This window comes from Oncorhynchus nerka, linkage group LG2, assembly GCF_034236695.1.
Source record: "Oncorhynchus nerka isolate Pitt River linkage group LG2, Oner_Uvic_2.0, whole genome shotgun sequence".
NCBI lineage: Eukaryota > Metazoa > Chordata > Actinopteri > Salmoniformes > Salmonidae > Oncorhynchus > Oncorhynchus nerka.
Window position 1 is genome coordinate 97,385,073 of NC_088397.1, and position 24,530 is coordinate 97,409,602.

The 24,530-nt window shown below is 41.6% G+C and overlaps 1 protein-coding gene across 2 annotated transcripts in view; it reads right to left on the reverse strand.

The window, feature by feature from the left end:
- The window catches only part of LOC115127572 (POC1 centriolar protein homolog A-like), a 123,531-nt gene extending 99,495 nt beyond the window's left edge, over window positions 1-24,036 (reverse strand). The window contains exons 1-7 of one of the 2 annotated variants that reach the window (XM_065004540.1): window positions 23,951-24,036; window positions 22,798-22,882; window positions 19,821-19,992; window positions 7,579-7,758; window positions 7,139-7,246; window positions 4,476-4,591; window positions 1,399-1,532 (exon numbers count right to left, since the gene is read on the reverse strand). In XM_065004540.1, the coding sequence (XP_064860612.1) occupies window positions 1,399-1,532; window positions 4,476-4,591; window positions 7,139-7,246; window positions 7,579-7,758; window positions 19,821-19,992; window positions 22,798-22,810 (723 nt within the window). In that variant the 5' untranslated portion in view covers window positions 22,811-22,882; window positions 23,951-24,036. Of the gene's footprint in view, window positions 1-1,398; window positions 1,533-4,475; window positions 4,592-7,138; window positions 7,247-7,578; window positions 7,759-19,820; window positions 19,993-22,797; window positions 22,883-22,968; window positions 23,424-23,950 lie in introns of those variants that run through there. The other variant, XM_065004539.1, reaches the window with a different exon arrangement.
- Window positions 24,037-24,530: the final 494 nt, after the last annotated feature.

The following is a 24,530-nucleotide window of genomic DNA, read 5'->3' on the forward strand; positions in this document are numbered from 1 at the left end:
TGAAGAGAACATTCCTCCCCTCCCCTCTTTCCCTCCCCTCCCAGCCAGAGAGCAGTATGAAGAGAACCTTCCTCCCCTCCCTTCCTCCTCTCCTTCCCTTCCTCCCCTCCTCCCTCCCTTCCCCTCCCAGCCAGAGAGCAGTATGAAGAGAACCTTCCTCCCCTCCCTTCCTCCTCTCCTTCCCTTCCTCCCCTCCCCTCCCAGCCAGAGAGCAGTATGAATAGAACCTTCCTCCCCCTCCCAGCCAGAGAGCAGTATGAAGAGAACCTTCCTCCTCTCCTCTCCCCTCCTCTCCCCTCTTTCCCTCCCTCCCAGCCAGAGAGCAGTATGAAGAGAACCTTCCTGCCCTCCCCTCTTTCCCTCCCCTCCCAGCCAGAGAGCAGTATGAAGAGAACCTTCCTCCCCTCCCAGCCAGAGAGCAGTATGAAGAGAACCTTCCTCCTCACCTCCTCCTCTCCCCTCCTCCTCTCCCCTCCTCCCCTCCCAGCCAGAGAGCAGTATGAAGAGAACCTTCCTCCCCTCCTCCTCTCCCAGCCAGAGAGCAGTATGAAGAGAACCTTCCTCCCCTCCCCTCCTCCTCCTCTCCCAGCCAGAGAGCAGTATGAAGAGAACCTTCCTCACCCTCCTCCCCTCCCCCCTCCTCCTCTCCTTCCCTTCCTCCTCTCCTCACCCTCCCCTCCTCCTCTCCCCTCCTCCCTCCCAGCCAGAGAGCAGTATGAAGAGAAGCTTCCTCCTCTCCTTCCCTTCCTCCTCTCCTCACCCTCCCCTCCTCCCCTCCCAGCCAGAGAGCAGTATGAAGAGAACCTTCCTCACCCTCCTCCCCTCCTCCCTCCCCTCCTCCCTTCCTCCTCTCCTTCCCTTCCTCCTCTCCTCACCCTCCCCTCCTCCTCCTCCTCTCCTCCCCTCCCAGCCAGAGAGCAGTATGAAGAGAAGCTTCCTCCTCTCCTTCCCTTCCTCCTCTCCTCACCCTCCTCCTCTCCCCTCCTCCCCTCCCAGCCAGAGAGCAGTATGAAGAGAAGCTTCCTCCTCTCCTTCCCTTCCTCCTCTCCTCACCCTCCCCTCCTCCTCTCCCCTCCTCCCCTCCCAGCCAGAGAGCAGTATGAAGAGAACCTTCCTCCTCTCCTCTCACTATGACTCAGTGGCAGTGGGTAGACAGCTTCCTTGATATTTATAAAGGTCTACTTTACAGGGATCGTTCAGACATACAGCTATAAAGGGGAGACTCACCCAACATAAATAAATCACATTTCTTTCCAGGTCTGAAGTAGAAAAAAGTGAAAGGAAAATCTAGAGTGTGAGTCTGTGCGTGTGTGTGTGTGTAGTCTACCTGGTGTCTGTGCAGTGTGTGTGTGTGTGTGTCCGTGTGTGTGTGTGTGTGTGTGTGTGTGTGTAATCTACCTGGTGTCCGTGCAGTGTGTAGAGCAGCCGTCCCTCCAGCAGGTCCAGTATCTTCATAGTGGAGTCATTAGAGGCTGTTATCAGGTAGTTACCAGATGGATGGAAGGATAGACCGTTCACCACTCCGCTGTGAACTGGAAACACACATTCAACTGGATACCGCATTATCACACATTCAACTGGATACTGCATTATCACACATTCAACTGGATACTGCATTATCACACATTCAACTGGATACTGCATTATCACACATTCAACCGGGTACTGCATTATCACACATTCAACCGGATACTGCATTATCGCACATTCAACTGGATACTGCATTATCACACATTCAACTGGATACCGCATTATCGCACATTCAACTGGATACTGCATTATCACACCAGAAACACACATTCAGCTGGATACTGCATTATCGCACATTCAACTGGATACTGCATTATCACACATTCAACTGGATACCGCATTATCACACATTCAACCGGGTACCGCATTATCACACATTCGCCTGGATACAGCATTATCACACATTCGACTGGGTACTGCATTATCACACATTCAACTGGGATATGCATTATCACACATTCGACTGGAATATGCATTATCACACATTCAACCGGATACCGCATTATCACACATTCAACTGGGTAACGCATTATCGCACATTCAACTGGGTAACGCATTATCACACATTCAACCGGATACCGCATTATCACACATTCAACTGGGTACCGCATTATCACACCGGAAACACACATTCAACTGGATACTGCAGTATCACACATTCAACCGGATACCGCATTATCACACATTCAACTGGATACTGCATTAGCGCACATTCAACTGGATACCGCATTATCGCACATTCAGTCGGATGCCGCATTATCACACATTCAGCCGGATGCCGCATTATCACACATTCAACTGGGTACCGCATTATCACACCGGAAACACACATTCAACCGGATACCGCATTATCGCGCATTTAACCGGATGCCGCATTATCGCACATTCGGCCGGATACCGCATTATCACACATTCAACTGGGTACCGCATTATCACACCGGAAACACACATTCAACCAGATACCGCATTATCACACCGGAAACACACATTCAACCGGGTACCGCATTATCACACCGGAAACACACATTCAACTGGATACCGCATTATCACACATTCAACCGGATACCGCATTATCGTCCATTCAACTGGGTAACGCATTATCACACATTCAACTGGGTACCGCATTATCGCACCAGAAACACACATTCAACTGGGTACCGCATTATCACACCGGAAACACACATTCAACCGGATACCGCATTATCACACATTCAACCGGATACCGCATTATCACACCGGAAACGCACATTCAACTGGATACCGCATTATCACACATTCAACCGGATACCGCATTACCACACATTCAACTGGATACCGCATCATTACCACACATTCAACTGGATACCGCATTATCACACATTCAACTGGATACAGCATTATCACACAATCGACTGGAATATGCATTATCACACATTCAACTGGATACTGCATTATCACACCGGAAACACCCATTCAACTGGATACCGCATTATCACACATTCAACCGGATACCGCATTACCACACATTCAACTGGATACTGCATTATCACACATTCAACCGGATACCGCATTATCACACATTCAACTGGGTAACGCATTATCGCACATTCGACTGGATACTGCATTATCACACCGGGAACACACATTCAACCGGATACCGCATTATCACACATTCAACCGGATACCGCATTATCGCACATTCAACTGGGTAGCGCATTATCACACATTCAACCGGATACCACATTATCACACATTCAACTGGGTAACGCATTATCGCACTTTCAACTGGATACTGCATTATCACACATTCAACTGGATGCTGCATTATCACACATTCAACCGGATACCGCATTATCACACCGGAAACACACATTCAACCGGATACCGCATTATCACACATTCAACCGGATACCGCATTATCACACATTCAACCGGATACCGCATTATCACACATTCAACTGGATACTGCATTATCGCACATTCAACTGGATACCGCATTATCGCACCAGAAACGCACATTCAACTGGATACTGCATTATCACACCGGAAACACCCCCCTTTACCCTCCATGTTCCAGGGTAGACTAAGCCAACTCTCTGCTCTGACTAGGGCCGGGAGTGGAGACAAAAGCCTTAAAGGGAAGCGACGTCTCCCCTTGTGTCGTCTATAATTACTGTGAATAATAATGGCGGTCCTCTAGTGTTACATTTTACATAACAGCAGTTCGTTTAGGAAATTAAAAGTATTATCAAAGTGCTTTGGCAAATCCATTTTTAGAAAAAGTTGTTTAAAGAAAGTAGTGCACTTTTCAACAGGTTTTGGAGGTCCTTCCCTGACTCTAACCCTGCCAAGCTGTGGTCTATATTCCTCTGGTTGTAGAGGTCCTTCCCTGACTCTAACCCTGCCAAGCTGTGGTCTATATTCCTCTGGTTGTAGAGGTCCTTCCCTGACTCTAACCCTGCCAAGCTGTGGTCCATATTCCTCTGGTTTTGGAGGTCCTTCCCTGACTCTAACCCTGCCAAGCTGTGGTCCATATTCCTCTGGTTTTGGAGGTCCTTCCCTGACTCTCACCCTGCCAAGCTGTGGTCTATATTATTCCTCTGGTTGTGGAGGTCCTTCCCTGACTCTAACCCTGCCAAGCTGTGGTCTATATTATTCCTCTGGTTGTGGAGGTCCTTCCCTGACTCTCACCCTGCCAAGCTGTGGTCTATATTAGTCTTCTGGTTGTGGAGGTCCTTCCCTGGCTCTAACCCTGCCTAGCTGTGGTCTATATTATTCCTCTGGTTGTGGAGGTCCTTCCCTGACTAACCCTGCCTAGCTGTGGTCTATATTATTCCTCTGGTTGTGGAGGTCCTTCCCTGGCTCTAACCCTGCCTAGCTGTGGTCTATATTCCTCTGGTTGTGGAGGTCCTTCCCTGGCTCTAACCCTGCCTAGCTGTGGTCCATATTATTATTCTGACCCTTACCTTGGTAATGCTGCAGTAATTTGTTGGTCCTGATGTCCCAGACCTTGACAGTGTTGTCTGTGCAAGCAGCAGCAATGCATGTCCCACTGGGATGGAAGTCGGCATAGCTCACACACCTAGAAAACAGGACAGAAACAGACAATCTGTCGACATAGCATATACAGTTGAAGTCAGAAGATCACATACACATTAGCCCAAAAAAAAATTAAACTCAGTTTTTCACAATTCCTGACATTTAATCCTAGTAAGAATTCCATTACACCTCCTCCTCCATGCTTCACGGTGGGAACCACACATCCGGAGATCATCCGTTCACCTACTCTGCGTCTCACAAAGACATTTGTGGATGAATCCAAAAATTCCAAAAATCTCAAATTTGGACTCATCAGACCAAAGGACAGATATCCACCAATCTAATGTCCATCGCTCATGTTTCTTGTCCCAAACAAGTCTCTTCTTCCTATCGGTGTCCTTTAATAGTGGTTTCTCTGCAGCAATTCGACCATGAAGGCCTGATTCACAGTGTCTGTTACTTGAACTCTGTGAAGCATTTATTTGGGGTGCAATCTGCGGTGTAGTTAACTCTACTGAACTTATCCTCTGCAGCAGAGGTAACTCTGGGTCTTCCTTTCCTGAAGCGGTCCTCATGAGAGCCAGTTTCATCATAGCTCTTGATGGTTTTTGCGAAGAAACATTCACTGCACTTGAAGAAACTGTAAAAGTTCTTGAAATGCTCCATATTGACTGACCTTCATGTCTTAAGTAATGATGGACTGTTGTTTCTATTTGCTTATTTGAGCTGTTCTTGCCATAATATGGACTTGGTCTTTTACCAAATATGGATATCTTCTGTGTACCACCTCTACCTTGTCACAACACAACTGATTGGCTCAAAAAAGGAAAGAAATGCCAAAAATGTACTTTTAACAAGCACACCTATTAATTGAAATGCATTCCAGGTGACTACCTCATGAAGCTGGTTGAGAGAATGCCAAGAGTGTGCAAAGATGTCATCAAGGCAAAGGGTGGCTACTTTAAAAATAATCTCAAATATAAAAAATATATTTTTATTTGTTTAAACCTTTTTTGGTTACTACATGATTCCATATGTTATTTCATAGTTTTGATGTCTTCACTATTATTCTACAATGTAGAAAATAGTAAAAATAAAGAAAAACCCTTGAATGAGTAGGTGTCAAAACGTTTGTGTGTGTGTGTGTGTGTGTGTGTGTATGTGATAGAGAGAGATACATACACACTTTATACATACACAGAATACACACAGTGCATTCGGAAGTATTCATTTCCACATTTTGTTACGTTACAGCCTTATTCTAAAATGGATTAAATGAACAATTAATCTACATACAATACCCCAAATGACAATGGTTTGTAGAAATGTTTGCAAATTTATGAAACGTAAAAAACATAAGTATTCAGACCCTTTGCAATGAGACTCAAAATTGAGCTCAGGTACATCCTGTTTCCATTGATCATCCTTGAGATGTTTCTACAATTTGGAGTACACCTGTGGTAAATTCATCATTTTTAAATGGAAGAAGTTTGAAACCACCAAGACTCTTCCTAGAGCTGTCCGCTCGGCCAAACTGAGTAATCGGGGGAGAAGGGCCTTGGTCAGGGAGGTGACCAAGAACCTGATGTTCACTCTGATGTGGCTCCAGAGTTCCTCTGTGGAGATGGGAGAACCTTCCAGAAGGACAACCATCTCTGCAGCACTCCACCAATCTGGCCTTTATGGTGGAGTTGCCAGACTGAAGCCACTCCTCAGTAAAAGGCACATGACAGCCCTCTTGGAGTTTGCCAAAAGGCACCTAAAGGACTCTCAGACCATGAGAAACAAGATTCTCTGGTCTGATGTAACCAAGATTGAACTCTTTGGCCTGAATGCCAAGTGTCACATCTTGAAGAAACCTGGCACTATCTATACGGTGAAGCATGGTGGTGGCAGCATCAAGCTGTGGGGATGTTTTTCAACAGCAGGGGCTGGGAGACTAGTCAGGATCAAGGGAAAGAAGCAAATTGCAAAGAGATCCTTGAGGAAAATCTGCTCGGGTGCTCAGGACCTCAGACTGGGGCGAAGGTTCACCTTCCAACAGGACAACAGCACACTGCCAAGACAACGCAGGAGTGGCTTTGGGACAAGTCTCTGAATGTCCTTGAGTGACCCAGCCAGAGCCCGGACTTGAACCCGATCTAACATCTCTGGAGAGACCTGAAAATAGCAGTGCAGTGAAGCTCCCCATCCAACCTGACAGAGCTTGAGAGGATCTGCAGAGAAGAATGGAAGAAACTCCCCAAATACAGGTGTGCCAAGGTTGTAGCGTCATACCAAAGAAGACTCGAGGCTGTAATCACTGCCAAACGTGCTTCAACAAAGAACAGAGTAAAGGGTCTGAATACTTATGTAAATGTATTTTTCAGTTTTAAACTTCCTTTTAATTTGAAACTTATCTAAAAACCTGTTTTTCTTTTGTCATTATGGGGTATTGTGATGTCATTATGGGGTATTGTGATGTCATTATGGGGTATTGTGTGTAGATTCTAATCCATTTTAGAATACGGTTGTAACGTAACAACATGTGACAAAAGTCAAGGGTTCTGAATACTTTCCGAATGCACTGTATACAGATTAAGCCTTTTACCCTCCATGTTCATAGAATGAGTGGATACACTCCTGACTCGTCTTGTCCCAGATCTTAATGCTCTTGTCGTCACTGGCCGATACTATCAACCTGCCGTCTGGTGAAAACCTGAAGACAGAAAGGACCAACAATGTGGGGGCGCATGGCATACGCACTGAACATAAATACACTATTTCAAATACTATACTTATAACTTGTAAATCTTGTATAATGCTTTAAAAATGTACATAAAGCCTGTTTTAATGTTTGTGTTATGAGAGAAACAGTAACAGATAGCCTGATCTCAGATCAGTTGGTGCCGTCTTGCTAAATCCTATGTTCATTGTCATAGAGAGCACAAAAAGATCTGAGACCAGGCTAAGAAACAGATTGTTGATTCCATACAGACATCGTCATCGTAACATTGTTGTGAGGGTAAAAACAGGTTGTTGGTTCCGTACTTGGCACAGCGGACCCAGTTGATGTGTTGGTTGAGAGAGAAAAGGAACTTCTGTCGGTGAACGGTCCAGACTTTGAGAGTTTTGTCGTCGGACGCGGTGACCAAGGTCTGTCCATCACCGGAGAAACTGACACTACGCACCGTTCCGGTGTGGGCTCGGAACGCAGTGGACTCGCCCTTACTGAAAGGAAGAAACAGAGGAATTATGACCCGCCCCCCCAGGACCAATTTCCTGACCAACTGAGTTCTACACATGGCCTTACTGAAAGGAAGAAACAGAGGAATTATGACCCCCCCCCCCCGGACCAATTTCCTGACCAACTGAGTTCTACACATGGCCTTACTGAAAGGAAGAAACAGAGGAATTATGACCCGCCCCCCAGGACCAATTTCCTGACCAACTGAGTTCTACACATGGCCTTACTGAAAGGAAGAAACAGAGGAATTATGACCCCCCCCCCGGACCAATTTCCTGACCAACTGAGTTCTACACATGGCCTTACTGAAAGGAAGAAACAGAGGAATTATGACCCGCCCCCCCCAGGACCAATTTCCTGACCAACTGAGTTCTACACATGGCCTTACTGAAAGGAAGAAACAGAGGAATTATGACCCGCCCCCCCAGGACCAATTTCCTGACCAACTGAGTTCTACACATGGCCTTAACTTATTCTACACATGGCCTTCGTGGCCTCGAACATGTATTACAAAATTAAATCAAAATGTAATTGTATTTGTCACATAAACAACAGGAGCCTAAACAACTGAGTTTTAATGACTCCAACCTAAGTGTATGTAAACTAGTTTTAATGACTCCAACCTAAGTGTATGTAAACTAGTTTTAATGACTCCAACCTAAGTGTATGTAAACTAGTTTTAATGACTCCAACCTAAGTGTATGTAAACTAGTTTTAATGACTCCAACCTAAGTGTATGTAAACTAGTTTTAATGACTCCAACCTAAGTGTATGTAAACTAGTTTTAATGACTCCAACCTAAGTGTATGTAAACTTCCGACTTCAACTGTATTCATCAGTCTTATGGCTTGGGGGGGAAGAAGCTGTTCAGGATCCTGTTGGTTCCAGACTTGGTACATCGGAACCGCTTGCCGTGCGGTAGCAGAGAGAACAGTCTACGACTTGGGTGGCTGGAGTCTGACACCGCCTAGTATAAAGGTCCTGGATGACAGGGAGCTTGGCCCCAGTGATGTGCTGGGCCGTATGCACTCCCCTCTGCAGCGGTTTGCGGTCGAATGCTAAGTAGTTGCCATACCAAGCGATGATGCAACCAGTCAAGAAGCGGATGGGGGCGTGGCTCGGCCCTCCGTTTCCTGTAGTCCACGACCAGCTCCTTTGTCATGCTGACGTTGAAGGAAAGGTTGTTGTCCTGGTAACACACTGCCAGGTCATTGACTTCCTCCCTGTAGGCTTTCTCATCGTTGTTGGTGATCAGGCCCACCACCATCGTGTTGTCAGCAAAGTTTAATGATGGTGTTGGTGTCGTGCGCGGCCTTGTAGTCATGGGTGAACAGGGAGTACACAACGGGACTAAGGACGCACCCCTGAGGGGCCCCCCTGTGATGAGGATCAGCGTGGCAGACGTGTTGCTGCCTACCCTCACCACAAGGGGGGGCAGCCCGTCAGGAAGTCCAGGATCCAGTTGCAGAGGGAGGTGTTTAGTCCCAGGGTCCTTTGCTTAGTGATGAGCTTGGAGGACACTATGGTGTTGAACGCTGAGCTGTAGTCTATGAACAGCATTCTCACGTAGATGTTCCTCTTGCACAGGTGCTTATCCATTGTGTCACGTGAAAGAAGGTACTACCCCATATGCTCTCTGAAGGTTTTCACTCAAACACTCTGCAGCATGACAGACTCGTCATGTGAATATTTCATCAAGTCTCAGAGAGTGTAGTATATTCTATGAGAGTGTTGATACATCAAGTCTCAGAGAGTGTAGTATATTCTATGAGTGTGTTGATACATCAAGTCTCAGAGAGTGTAGTATATTCTATGAGTGTGTTGATACATCAAGTCTCAGAGAGTGTAGTATATTCTATGAGTGTGTTGATACATCAAGTCTCAGAGAGTGTAGTATATTCTATGAGTGTGTTGATACATCAAGTCTCAGAGAGTGTAGTATATTCTATGAGTGTGTTGATACATCAAGTCTCAGAGAGTGTAGTATATTCTATGAGTGTGTTGATACATCAAGTCTCAGAGAGTGTAGTATATTCTATGAGTGTGTTGATACATCAAGTCTCAGAGTGTAGTATATTCTATGAGTGTGTTGATACATCAAGTCTCAGAGAGTGTAGTATATTCTATGAGTGTGTTGATACATCAAGTCTCAGAGAGTGTAGTATATTCTATGAGTGTGTTGATACATCAAGTCTCAGAGAGTGTAGTATATTCTATGAGTGTGTTGATACATCAAGTCTCAGAGAGTGTAGTATATTCTATGAGTGTGTTGATACATCAAGTCTCAGAGAGTGTAGTATATTCTATGAGTGTGTTGATACATCAAGTCTCAGAGAGTGTAGTATATTCTATGAGTGTGTTGATACATCAAGTCTCAGAGAGTGTAGTATATTCTATGAGTGTGTTGATACATCAAGTCTCAGAGAGTGTAGTATATTCTATGAGTGTGTTGATACATCAAGTCTCAGAGAGTGTAGTATATTCTATGAGAGTGTTGATACATCAAGTCTCAGAGAGTGTACATTTACATTTAAGTCATTTAGTGTAGTATATTCTATGAGAGTGTACATTTACATTTAAGTCATTTAGTGTAGTATATTCTATGAGAGTGTACATTTACATTTAAGTCATTTAGTGTAGTATATTCTATGAGAGTGTACATTTACATTTAAGTCATTTAGTGTAGTATATTCTATGAGAGTGTACATTTACATTTAAGTCATTTAGTGTAGTATATTCTATGAGAGTGTACATTTACATTTAAGTCATTTAGTGTAGTATATTCTATGAGAGTGTACATTTACATTTAAGTCATTTAGTGTAGTATATTCTATGAGAGTGTACATTTACATTTAAGTCATTTAGTGTAGTATATTCTATGAGAGTGTACATTTACATTTAAGTCATTTAGTGTAGTATATTCTATGAGAGTGTACATTTACATTTAAGTCATTTAGTGTAGTATATTCTATGAGAGTGTACATTTACATTTAAGTCATTTAGTGTAGTATATTCTATGAGAGTGTTGATACATCAAGTCTCAGAGAGTGTACATTTACATTTAAGTCATTTAGTGTAGTATATTCTATGAGAGTGTACATTTACATTTAAGTCATTTAGTGTAGTATATTCTATGAGAGTGTACATTTACATTTAAGTCATTTAGTGTAGTATATTCTATGAGAGTGTACATTTACATTTAAGTCATTTAGTGTAGTATATTCTATGAGAGTGTACATTTACATTTAAGTCATTTAGTGTAGTATATTCTATGAGAGTGTACATTTACATTTAAGTCATTTAGTGTAGTATATTCTATGAGAGTGTACATTTACATTTAAGTCATTTAGTGTAGTATATTCTATGAGAGTGTACATTTACATTTAAGTCATTTAGTGTAGTATATTCTATGAGAGTGTACATTTACATTTAAGTCATTTAGTGTAGTATATTCTATGAGAGTGTACATTTACATTTAAGTCATTTAGTGTAGTATATTCTATGAGAGTGTACATTTACATTTAAGTCATTTAGTGTAGTATATTCTATGAGAGTGTTGATACATCAAGTCTCAGAGAGTGTACATTTACATTTAAGTCATTTAGTGTAGTATATTCTATGAGAGTGTACATTTACATTTAAGTCATTTAGTGTAGTATATTCTATGAGAGTGTACATTTACATTTAAGTCATTTAGTGTAGTATATTCTATGAGAGTGTACATTTACATTTAAGTCATTTAGTGTAGTATATTCTATGAGAGTGTACATTTACATTTAAGTCATTTAGTGTAGTATATTCTATGAGAGTGTACATTTACATTTAAGTCATTTAGTGTAGTATATTCTATGAGAGTGTACATTTACATTTAAGTCATTTAGTGTAGTATATTCTATGAGAGTGTACATTTACATTTAAGTCATTTAGTGTAGTATATTCTATGAGAGTGTTGATACATCAAGTCTCAGAGAGTGTACATTTACATTTAAGTCATTTAGTGTAGTATATTCTATGAGAGTGTACATTTACATTTAAGTCATTTAGTGTAGTATATTCTATGAGAGTGTACATTTACATTTAAGTCATTTAGTGTAGTATATTCTATGAGAGTGTACATTTACATTTAAGTCATTTAGTGTAGTATATTCTATGAGAGTGTACATTTACATTTAAGTCATTTAGTGTAGTATATTCTATGAGAGTGTACATTTACATTTAAGTCATTTAGTGTAGTATATTCTATGAGAGTGTACATTTACATTTAAGTCATTTAGTGTAGTATATTCTATGAGAGTGTACATTTACATTTAAGTCATTTAGTGTAGTATATTCTATGAGAGTGTACATTTACATTTAAGTCATTTAGTGTAGTATATTCTATGAGAGTGTACATTTACATTTAAGTCATTTAGTGTAGTATATTCTATGAGAGTGTACATTTACATTTAAGTCATTTAGTGTAGTATATTCTATGAGAGTGTTGATACATCAAGTCTCAGAGAGTGTACATTTACATTTAAGTCATTTAGTGTAGTATATTCTATGAGAGTGTACATTTACATTTAAGTCATTTAGTGTAGTATATTCTATGAGAGTGTACATTTACATGTAAGTCATTTAGTGTAGTATATTCTATGAGAGTGTTGATACATCAAGTCTCAGAGAGTGTAGTATATTCTATGAGTGTGTTGATACATCAAGTCTCAGAGAGTGTAGTATATTCTATGAGTGTGTTGATACATCAAGTCTCAGAGAGTGTAGTATATTCTATGAGTGTGTTGATACATCAAGTCTCAGAGAGTGTAGTATATTCTATGAGTGTGTTGATACATCAAGTCTCAGAGTGTAGTATATTCTATGAGTGTGTTGATACATCAAGTCTCAGAGAGTGTAGTATATTCTATGAGAGTGTTGATACATCAAGTCTCAGAGAGTGTAGTATATTCTATGAGTGTGTTGATACATCAAGTCTCAGAGAGTGTAGTATATTCTATGAGTGTGTTGATTCATCAAGTCTCAGAGAGTGTACATTTACATTTAAGTCATTTAGTGTAGTATATTCTATGAGAGTGTTGATACATCAAGTCTCAGAGAGTGTACATTTACATTTAAGTCATTTAGTGTAGTATATTCTATGAGAGTGTACATTTACATTTAAGTCATTTAGTGTAGTATATTCTATGAGAGTGTACATTTACATTTAAGTCATTTAGTGTAGTATATTCTATGAGAGTGTACATTTACATTTAAGTCATTTAGTGTAGTATATTCTATGAGAGTGTACATTTACATTTAAGTCATTTAGTGTAGTATATTCTATGAGAGTGTACATTTACATTTAAGTCATTTAGTGTAGTATATTCTATGAGAGTGTACATTTACATTTAAGTCATTTAGTGTAGTATATTCTATGAGAGTGTACATTTACATTTAAGTCATTTAGTGTAGTATATTCTATGAGAGTGTACATTTACATTTAAGTCATTTAGTGTAGTATATTCTATGAGAGTGTACATTTACATTTAAGTCATTTAGTGTAGTATATTCTATGAGAGTGTTGATACATCAAGTCTCAGAGAGTGTACATTTACATTTAAGTCATTTAGTGTAGTATATTCTATGAGAGTGTACATTTACATTTAAGTCATTTAGTGTAGTATATTCTATGAGAGTGTACATTTACATGTAAGTCATTTAGTGTAGTATATTCTATGAGAGTGTTGATACATCAAGTCTCAGAGAGTGTAGTATATTCTATGAGTGTGTTGATACATCAAGTCTCAGAGAGTGTAGTATATTCTATGAGTGTGTTGATACATCAAGTCTCAGAGAGTGTAGTATATTCTATGAGTGTGTTGATACATCAAGTCTCAGAGAGTGTAGTATATTCTATGAGTGTGTTGATACATCAAGTCTCAGAGTGTAGTATATTCTATGAGTGTGTTGATACATCAAGTCTCAGAGAGTGTAGTATATTCTATGAGAGTGTTGATACATCAAGTCTCAGAGAGTGTAGTATATTCTATGAGTGTGTTGATACATCAAGTCTCAGAGAGTGTAGTATATTCTATGAGTGTGTTGATTCATCAAGTCTCAGAGAGTGTACATTTACATTTAAGTCATTTAGTGTAGTATATTCTATGAGAGTGTTGATACATCAAGTCTCAGAGAGTGTACATTTACATTTAAGTCATTTAGTGTAGTATATTCTATGAGAGTGTACATTTACATTTAAGTCATTTAGTGTAGTATATTCTATGAGAGTGTACATTTACATTTACATTTAAGTCATTTAGTGTAGTATATTCTATGAGAGTGTGGAAAGTCATACTGAAACCAGGGTCTATTCTACAGATGAGCGCTTCATAAATACATCAAACACACATATCAATACACACGATTACAACAATAGAATACCAGATACATGTATCAACATAGAGGTCTCGGATCATGACTCTGAACTGACCAAGTAGGGACCAGAACATCTCATTTCAGAGAGTTCTGTGAGTTGATTCACATAAAGCAGGCAACTAAAAGCAGCTCTGTGGAGACCGAAGGGCTTTCCATTGTTTTTTTGTTTTGTTATCCAAGGGGAGGCAGGTAGCCTAGTGGTTAGAGCGTTGGACTAGTAACCGGAAGGTTGCAAGTTCAAATCCCCGAGCTGACAAGGTACAAATCTGTCGTTCTGCCCCTGAACAGGCAGTTAACCTACTGTTCCTAGGCTGTCATTGAAAATAATTTGTTCTTAAAGGTAAAAATAAAAAATCATGCTTTATATAAAAACACAAGAAGAATCTGCTCTCCTTACATAGAGAGGCCCAACCCACTTTTTGATACAAAGCACAATGATGAGTTCTAGAACCATCACCAGTAATAGACCTAAGGGCTCAATGGTGAGTTCTAGAACCATAACCAGTAATAAACCTAAGGGCCCAATGGTGAGTTCTAGAACCATCACCAGTAATAAACCTACGGGAACAATGGTGAGTTCTAGAACCATCACCAGTAATAAACCTACGGGAAAAATGGTGAGTTCTAGAACCATCACCAGTAATAAACTTACGGGAACAATGGTGAGTTCTAGAACCATCACCAGTAATAGACCTAAGGGCCCAATGGTGAGTTCTAGAACCATCACCGGTAATAAACCTAAGAGAAAAATGGTGAGTTCTGGAACCATCACCAGTAATAAACCTACGGGAACAATGGTGAGTTCTAGAACCATCACCAGTAATAGACCTAAGGGCCCAATGGTGAGTTCTAGAACCATCACCAGTAATAGACCTAAGGGCCCAATGGTGAGTTCTAGAACCATCACCAGTAATAAACCTACGGGAACAATGGTGAGTTCTAGAACCATCACCAGTAATAAACTTACGGGAACAATGGTGAGTTCTAGAACCATCACCAGTAATAGACCTAAGGGCCCAATGGTGAGTTCTAGAACCATCACCAGTAATAAACCTAAGAGAAAAACGGTGAGTTCTGGAACCATCACCAGTAATAAACCTACGGGAACAATGGTGAGTTCTAGAACCATCACCAGTAATAGACCTAAGGGCCCAATGGTGAGTTCTAGAACCATCACCAGTAATAAACCTAAGGGAACAATGGATATCAGCATCTAGCTGTATATAGATAATATCCTATAATCTAAAATAGATATAAAAGTGTCCTGGATCAAATCTTTCCTATCAGACAGGCTTTGTTTCTGTAAAAACAAACCAACTTTGAACTTCAACTTCTTCACCAGCTCAGTGACATGTTTTTTAAATGACAGTGTCATCAAGCCAGATGCCAAGATATTTGTAGGAAGGTACTCGCTCAATTTGAAAGCAGTGCTTCAGCAGCAGTCAGACGTTACAGTGGGTTATTCCTGGGATACGGTACTCTCAGATAACACACGCTACACATACTCCAAAAATGTAATTCACATACAAGTAAATGTAAAACTGCTGGACTGAATGGGAAAATCTGTTCAATCGAAGTGCTATTGAAAAATGTAGCACTTCTCCAAGTTGTCTAGACAACAAACTTCCTAGCACTTCCTCTCCAAGCCACCTAGGCTACAAACTTCCTCTCCAAGCCACCTAGACTACAAACTTCCTCTCCAAGCCACCTAGACTACAAACTTCCTCTCCAAGCCACCTAGACTACAAACTTCCTCTCCAAGCCACCTAGACTACAAACTTCCTCTCCAAGCCACCTAGACTACAAACCTCCTCTCCAAGCCACCTAGACTACAAACTTCCTCTCCAAGCCACCTAGACTACAAACTTCCTCTCCAAGCCACCTAGACTACAAACCTCCTCTCCAAGCCACCTAGACTACAAACTTCCTCTCCAAGCCACCTAGACTACAAACTTCCTCTCCAAGCCACCTAGACTACAAACTTCCTCTCCAAGCCACCTAGACTACAAACTTCCTAGCACTTCCTCTCCAAGCCACCTAGACTACAAACCTCCTCTCCATGCCACCTAGACTACAAACTTCCTAGCACTTCCTCTCCAAGCCACCTAGACTACAAACTTCCTCTCCAAACCACCTAGGCTACAAACTTCCTAGCACTTCCTCTCCAAGCCACCTAGACTACAAACTTCCTCTCCAAGCCACCTAGACTACAAACTTCCTCTCCAAGCCACCTAGACTACAAACTTCCTAGCACTTCCTCTCCAAGCCACCTAGACTACAAACTTCCTAGCACTTCCTCTCCAAGCCACCTAGACTACAAACTTCCTCTCCAAGCCACCTAGACTACAAACTTCCTCTCCAAGCCACCTAGACTACAAACTTCCTCTCCAAGCCACCTAGACTACAAACTTCCTCTCCAAGCCACCTAGACTACAAACTTCCTCTCCAAGCCACCTAGACTACAAACTTCCTAGCACTTCCTCTCCAAGCCACCTAGACTACAAACTTCCTAGCACTTCCTCTCCAAGCCACCTAGACTACAAACTTCCTCTCCAAGCCACCTAGACTACAAACTTCCTCTCCAAGCCACCTAGACTACAAACTTCCTCTCCAAGCCACCTAGACTACAAACTTCCTCTCCAAGCCACCTAGACTACAAACTTCCTCTCCAAGCCACCTAGACTACAAACTTCCTCTCCAAGCCACATAGACTACAAACTTCCTCTCCAAGCCACCTAGGCTACAAACTTCCTCTCCAAGCCACCTAGACTACAAACTTCCTCTCCAAGCCACCTAGACTACAAACCTCCTATCCAAGCCACCTAGACTACAAACTTCCTAGCACTTCCTCTCCAAGCCACCTAGACTACAAACTTCCTCTCCAAGCCACCTAGACTACAAACTTCCTCTCCAAGCCACCTAGACTACAAACTTCCTAGCACTTCCTCTCCAAGCCACCTAGGCTACAAACTTCCTCTCCAAGCCACCTAGACTACAAACTTCCTCTCCAAGCCACCTAGACTACAAACTTCCTCTCCAAGCCACCTAGACTACAAACTTCCTCTCCAAGCCACCTAGACTACAAACTTCCTCTCCAAGCCACCTAGACTACAAACTTCCTCTCCAAGCCACCTAGACTACAAACTTCCTCTCCAAGCCACCTAGACTACAAACTTCCTAGCACTTCCTCTCCAAGCCACCTAGACTACAAACTTCCTAGCACTTCCTCTCCAAGCCACCTAGACTACAAACTTCCTCTCCAAGCCACCTAGACTACAAACTTCCTCTCCAAGCCACCTAGACTACAAACTTCCTCTCCAAGCCACCTAGACTACAAACTTCCTAGCACTTCCTCTCCAAGCCACCTAGACTACAAACTTCCTAGCACTTCCTCTCCAAGCCACCTAGACTACAAACTTCCTCTCCAAGCCACCTAGACTACAAACTTCCTCTCCAAGCCACCTAGACTACAAACTTCCTCTCCAAGCCACCTAGACTACAAACTTCCTCTCCAAGCCACCTAGACTACAAACGTCCTCTCCAAGCCACCTAGGCTACAAACTTCCTCTCCAAGCCACCTAGACTACAAACTTCCTCTCCAAGCCACCTAGACTACAAACCTCCTATCCAAGCCACCTAGACTACAAACTTCCTAGCACTTCCTCTCCAAGCCACCTAGACTACAAACTTCCTCTCCAAGCCACCTAGACTACAAACTTCCTCTCCAAGCCACCTAGACTACAAACTTCCTAGGACTTCCTCTCCAAGCCACCTAGGCTACAAACTTCCTCTCCAAGCCACCTAGACTACAAACTTCCTCTCCAAGCCACCTAGACTACAAACTTCCTCTCCAAGCCACCTAGACTACAAACTTCCTCTCCAAGCCACCTAGACTACAAACTTCCTCTCCAAGCCACCTAGACTACAAACTTCCCCTCCAAGCCACCTAGACTACAAACTTCCTAGCACTTCCTCTCCAAGCCACCTAGACTACAAACTTCCTAGCACTTCCTCTCCAAGCCACCTAGACTACAAACTTCCTCTCCAAGCCACCTAGACTACAAACTTCCTCTCCAAGCCACCTAGACTACAAACTTCCTCTCCAAGCCACCTAGACTACAAACTTCCTCTCCAAGCCACCTAGACTACAAACTTCCTCTCCAAGCCACCTAGACTACAAACTTCCTCTCCAAGTCACCTAGACTACAAACTTCCTAGCACTTCCTCTCCAAGCCACCTAGACTACAAACTTCCTAGCACTTCCTCTCCAAGCCACCTAGACTACAAACTTCCTCTCCAAGCCACCTAGGCTACAAACTTCCTCTCCAAGCCACCTAGGCTACAAACTTCCTCTCCAAGCCACCTAGACTACAAACTTCCTCTCCAAGCCACCTAGACTACAAACTTCCTCTCCAAGCCACCTAGACTACAAACTTCCTAGCACTTCCTCTCCAAGCCACCTAGACTACAAACTTCCTAGCACTTCCTCTCCAAGCCACCTAGACTACAAACTTCCTCTCCAAACCACCTAGGCTACAAACTTCCTAGCACTTCCTCTCCAAGCCACCTAGACTACAAACTTCCTCTCCAAGCCACCTAGACTACAAACTTCCTAGCACTTCCTCTCCAAGCCACCTAGACTACAAACTTCCTAGCACTTCCTCTCCAAGCCACCTAGACTACAAACTTCCTCTCCAAGCCACCTAGGCTACAAACTTCCTCTCCAAGCCACCTAGACTACAAACTTCCTCTCCAAGCCACCTAGACTACAAACTTCCTCTCCAAGCCACCTAGGCTACAAACTTCCTCTCTCCATTCAGACAAATCCATTATTCACACTTCACTGTCTAGCCATTCTTTCCACCATAGATTCTTCTATTACACATCATGTTATAGAAGGAGAAGGCTGCAGTACCAGAGCAGAGCGTGTTCTCCATTGTCTCCATTGTCAGATCTTAAGCCAGCCAGCAAGAGCATAGTTATTAAGCCACATTTCAACTATAAAAACACATGTGGAGACACAAGACCATCTAGGTTTCAGAGACATCTATGGTTGAGTGACTAAAGGTTCTCCTCTGTCTGGCTGATTTATTCACACAACCTTGCTTCAGATTATGAAAGGTCTAATAAACATGCCTTTATGTGAACAGTCGCACTTTACTACCAGCAGAGACTTTGCTGATAGCTACTTTATTGAGGAAATGTCCTGACTATGACTGATATATGTGGTTGCCTCTCCTAGCTACCTTAAGATAAATGCACTGACTGTACGTCGCTCTGGATAAGAGATCTGATAAATGACGCAAATGTCAAATGTAACATCGCTGCCACCCAGTGGCAATATGTGGCATAAATCAATTGTGAAAAGTATATTATCTTCAATTATATCTTTAAAAAAATATATATATGTATTTCATTTATTTAACCAGGCAAATCAGTTAAGAACAAATTCTTATTTACAATGACGGCCAAGGAACATTGGTGCAAAACGACAGATTTTTTTTTACCTTGTCAGCTCGGGGATTCGATCCAGCAACCTTTCGGTTACTGGCCCAACGCTCTAACCACAAGGCTACCTGCCGCCCAAAACAATGCGCGCCCAATTTGCGCACTAGTAGGTGCGCACTAGACTTACACACTGGGCACCCAGAGGCGGACAGTCTTGTCCCTGGAAGCTGAGGCCACCAGGTGTCCGGAGGGAGAGAACTGGACTGACGTCACAGCGTCTTTATGTCCCACGAACCGATAGGCTCTCATTTGGGGCTTCAAGTTCCAGATCATGAGACAGGAGTCCATGGAGCCGGTCGCTGGAGACAACAAGAAAATAGACATATCATCAGTTAGCTATAATATATATATATATATATATATATATGTATATACAGTGGGGCAAAATAAGTATTTAGTCAGCCACCAATTGTGCAAGTTCTCCCACTTAAAAAGATGAGAGAGGCCTGTAATTTTCATCATAGGTACACTTTAACTCTGACAGACAAAATGAGAAAAACAAATCCAGAAAATCACATTGTAGGATTTTTTATGAATTTATTTACAAATTATGGTGGAAAATAAGTATTTGGTCAAGATCAGAGAGAAATATGGCAAACAACAATATAGTCGTGTTTCACCTGTGTGTGATCCTAACGGCAGCCCGCTATCTAACTCAGCAGGAATATGGTGCAGTTCAGACAAAACGATCAGATTCAGACATTTATTTGATAGCGAGGAACACATTCCACTTTACGCCTGGTAAGTAAAGTTTCCAGAGATTATACCTTTGTTGACAGGAAACTGTATTTCGGGTGTTATATTGTTGTTATTTCCCATCCATCTGAACGATCCACAACTCAGGGAGTCCCGCCAATACACAGACTACAGATGTTCTGTCTCAGAGCTATTAGTGGATATGCTGTAGCCAGCCCTGTCTCTGCCAAGCTTACAGCTGCAACGATGCAAACACTGATAGAGTTGGCTAAACACAAACAGACTGTACTCATTAGCATACTAATACAGTGTAATACAGACTGAACCCATTAGACAACTAATATAGTATAATACAGACTGAACCCATTAGACAACTAATATAGTATAATACAGACTGAACCCATTAGACAACTAATATAGTATAATACAGACTGAACCCATTAGACAACTAATATAGTATAATACAGACTGAACCCATTAGACAACTAATACAGTATAAGACAGACTGAACCCATTAGACAACTAATACAGTATAATACAGACTGAACCCATTAGACAACTAATACAGTATAAGACAAAAAGACTGAACCCATTAGACAACTAATATAGTATAATACAGACTGAACCCATTAGACAACTAATACAGTATAAGACAAACAGACTGAACCCATTAGACAACTAATATAGTATAATACAGACTGAACCCATTAGACAACTAATATAGTATAATACAGACTGAACCCATTAGACAACTAATACAGTATAATACAGACTGAACCCATTAGACAACTAATATAGTATAATACAGACTGAACCCATTAGACAACTAATACAGTATAAGACAAACAGACTGAACCCATTAGACAACTAATACAGTATAAGACAGACTGTACCCATTAGACAACTAATATAGTATAATACAGACTGAACCCATTAGACAACTAATATAGTATAATACAGACTGAACCCATTAGACAACTAATACAGTATAAGACAAACAGACTGAACCCATTAGACAACTAATACAGTATAAGACAGACTGAACCCATTAGACAACTAATACAGTATAAGACAGACTGAACCCATTAGACAACTAATACAGTATAAGACAGACTGTACCCATTAGACAACTAATACAGTATAAGACAAACAGACTGAACCCATTAGACAACTAATACAGTATAAGACAGACTGTACCCATTACACCAGTGGTTCCCAAACTGGTCTAGGGCAACAAACGAGTCCCCCACAAAAAAATGCTTAAAAAGAAAATAGTTGTTTTTAAGGAACTCGGTCCGACTTTAAACTTACTATTGAACGTTGTAGTAGAATAGTAGAATGCACAAGGTGCCATTTCAATACCTTTATTTAACTAGGCAAGCCAGTTAAGAACACATTCTTATTTACAATGACAGCCTAGGAACAGTGGGTTAGCTGCCTTGTTCAGGGGCAGAATGACAGATTTTTACCTTGCCAGCTTGGGGATTTGATCTAGCAACCTTTTGGTTACTGGCCCAATGCTCTAACCACTAGGCTACTTGTTGGGGCAAATATGATAGTTAGGACTATGCACTAAAAAACCTAAATAAAAAAATGTTAGCTGAGTTTAGTTTGTTGATCTGGACAATTCTGACAAGTTATAAATAGCTCTCTAAAATAGCTCTCTAAGGTATGTAATGACCAACATGACGAGAGGAACTGATGATTGGGGTTCCCGAGTGGCGCAGCGGTCTAAGGCACTGCATCTCAGTGCAAGAGGCGTCATTACGGACACCCTGGTTCGAATCCAGGCTGTATCACAACCGGACGTGATTGGGAGTCCCATAGGGCAACGCACAGTTGTCATCCAGGTTTGGCCGGTGTAGGCCGACATTGTAAATAAGAATGTGTTCTTAACTGACTTGCCTCGTTAAATAAAGGTATTGAAATGGCACCTTGTGCATTAGTTAGTAAAGTTAAATGGATAGTTAAATAAAGGTTCAATTAAAAAAATATTTACAAATATCAACACTCACAGGATTCTACCCACCTACATACTAACTCTGCTACTCTGTTTATTATCTATCCTGATTGACGAGTCACTTTTATCCCTACCTACATGTACATATTACGTTGTAATAGTAGAATGCACAAGGTGCCATTTCTATATTGGGTAGGTCATCATTTAATTTTTGCAGGGGTACAACTACCTCGTACCCCCGCACATTGACTCAGTACCGGTACTCCTTGTAAATAGTCTTATTATTGTTATTCTTACTGTTTCCTTTTTTGAAAATTTCTCTTACTTTTTAAGAGTTCATAAGTAAGCATATTACGGTAAAGTCTACACCTGTAGTATTGGGCGCATGTACCAAATATATTCGATTATTTTATTATTTTTTTAATGATTGACGAACAACAACACTTACCAATTTGTTTCATGTTACAGTTGAAGTCAACGCTTGTTATGGTGTCTCTGTGGCCCTTGAAGTGCCTCTCCAGGGTTGGGTCATCCTAACAATGTGAAAGGAACAGTTTTACACTATTTAGCCGGTCAGTTGATTGGTTGGCAACTCATCATCATCATCATGTTTACTTACCAATGCGGAAGTCATCTTCAGGTGATGGACAAGCACAACTCCCTCATAAAATAACTAGCTCAACTGCCTTGTAAGCTAGCAAACTGTTCTCAAATACAGTAACGTTCAGCACAAATAGATAATAATAACTTGATGTGCAACACAAGGCATTGTTTACAAATTCACTGGGTGGTTTGTCAGCTGCTTGGTTACCAAGGCCAACTCATTATCCACATCGTTAAGGCACCGTTACCTAGCGCTCTTCCTGGCTTCAATACGCACGATAAGCAAACTGTCGGTCATTAAAATGTTTCCGTATATCCAAAGTTCCCAGACGAGTTATAATTAGCTAATTATTTTTCATAAAACAGTGTCGATTGATTATTTTTTTGCTATATCACCTGCGGCTTACAAACGCTAGATAGAAGTCGACGTTTCTGACAACAAACTCCAGTGTCGTTTGAGTTTGCGCGCCGCATCGAGCGCCAACTTCGGGTTGAACATTTTAAAGGGGAAGTTGACGTCGTAATGTAATTGGCCGACCAAAATACAACTGTAATCAACACTACAGACACCCAGGGGTCAGTAGAATCCCGTTGGTAAAGGTCACTTTATACAAGTTTACTTTAACCAGGGTTGCTCTAGCAAAATACATTTGGACGTGTTAATTAAACAGTATAATAAATTGCAGACTATAGAACTATACTTGCTGGAGCATAAAATAAATAATATTTTAACTATTTTCTGAGATCCCTGCAAGCCGTCACATATCATTTTCCACCTCGCCTAGGGCTCCACAATGAATCAAATTCACATGGAAATCACAACATTAGCATGTTCAATATTCATTCCACAAGAAATCCATATCATATCCATATTGCATGCAAAGTGGGGGGGGGGGGGCTGTTTTGCATGTTATTTTGGCATTGATACGTGTCACATATCAGTTTGCAAACAATGTAATAAGAAATATATAATTGTGTTAATAAAGCCGCATACGAACATGGTCTCTTTTTTGCTTTCTTGAGTAAAGCAGCTCCAAAAGGCAGGTGCTTCAGCCTAGCTCAGTGCTTTCTGTGGTGGTGGGGCAGCCAGTGGAATATACAGAGTGTTGGGGTTGGTATTGTTCTCTAGTTGCACCGTGATTGGCTCAGTGTTCTGTCACTCATGGGGACTCTTCGTCACCGCAAAATCTACAGGGAGAGCTCAAAATGTCAAGCCCCTTGGAGTTACGTTGGAAGTGCCCATCCTACCAAGCTCACGGTCATTGGCCACAGATAAAATGACGTCAAATCACGTTATATCTACCGTAGCTTTGATTGGACTGATCATGTCAACATCATGCTTTCAAAATCTTAGCTAGCAGTCATCATCATGAATCAAGTTGATAATCTATTGGCAAATCCTTTTCAATCCTTGCCATATGAAGAGAAATTATAGATAAAACGTATCAGTTCTCATTGGCCATTGGACATAAACATTACACAACAAATTTGAAATCGCATATTCAACAATGAGTGGCCAGCATTGCCAGCATTGCAAAGCAATCACTAGTTTGCTATTCAGTGGAGTGGGTGTGGGGT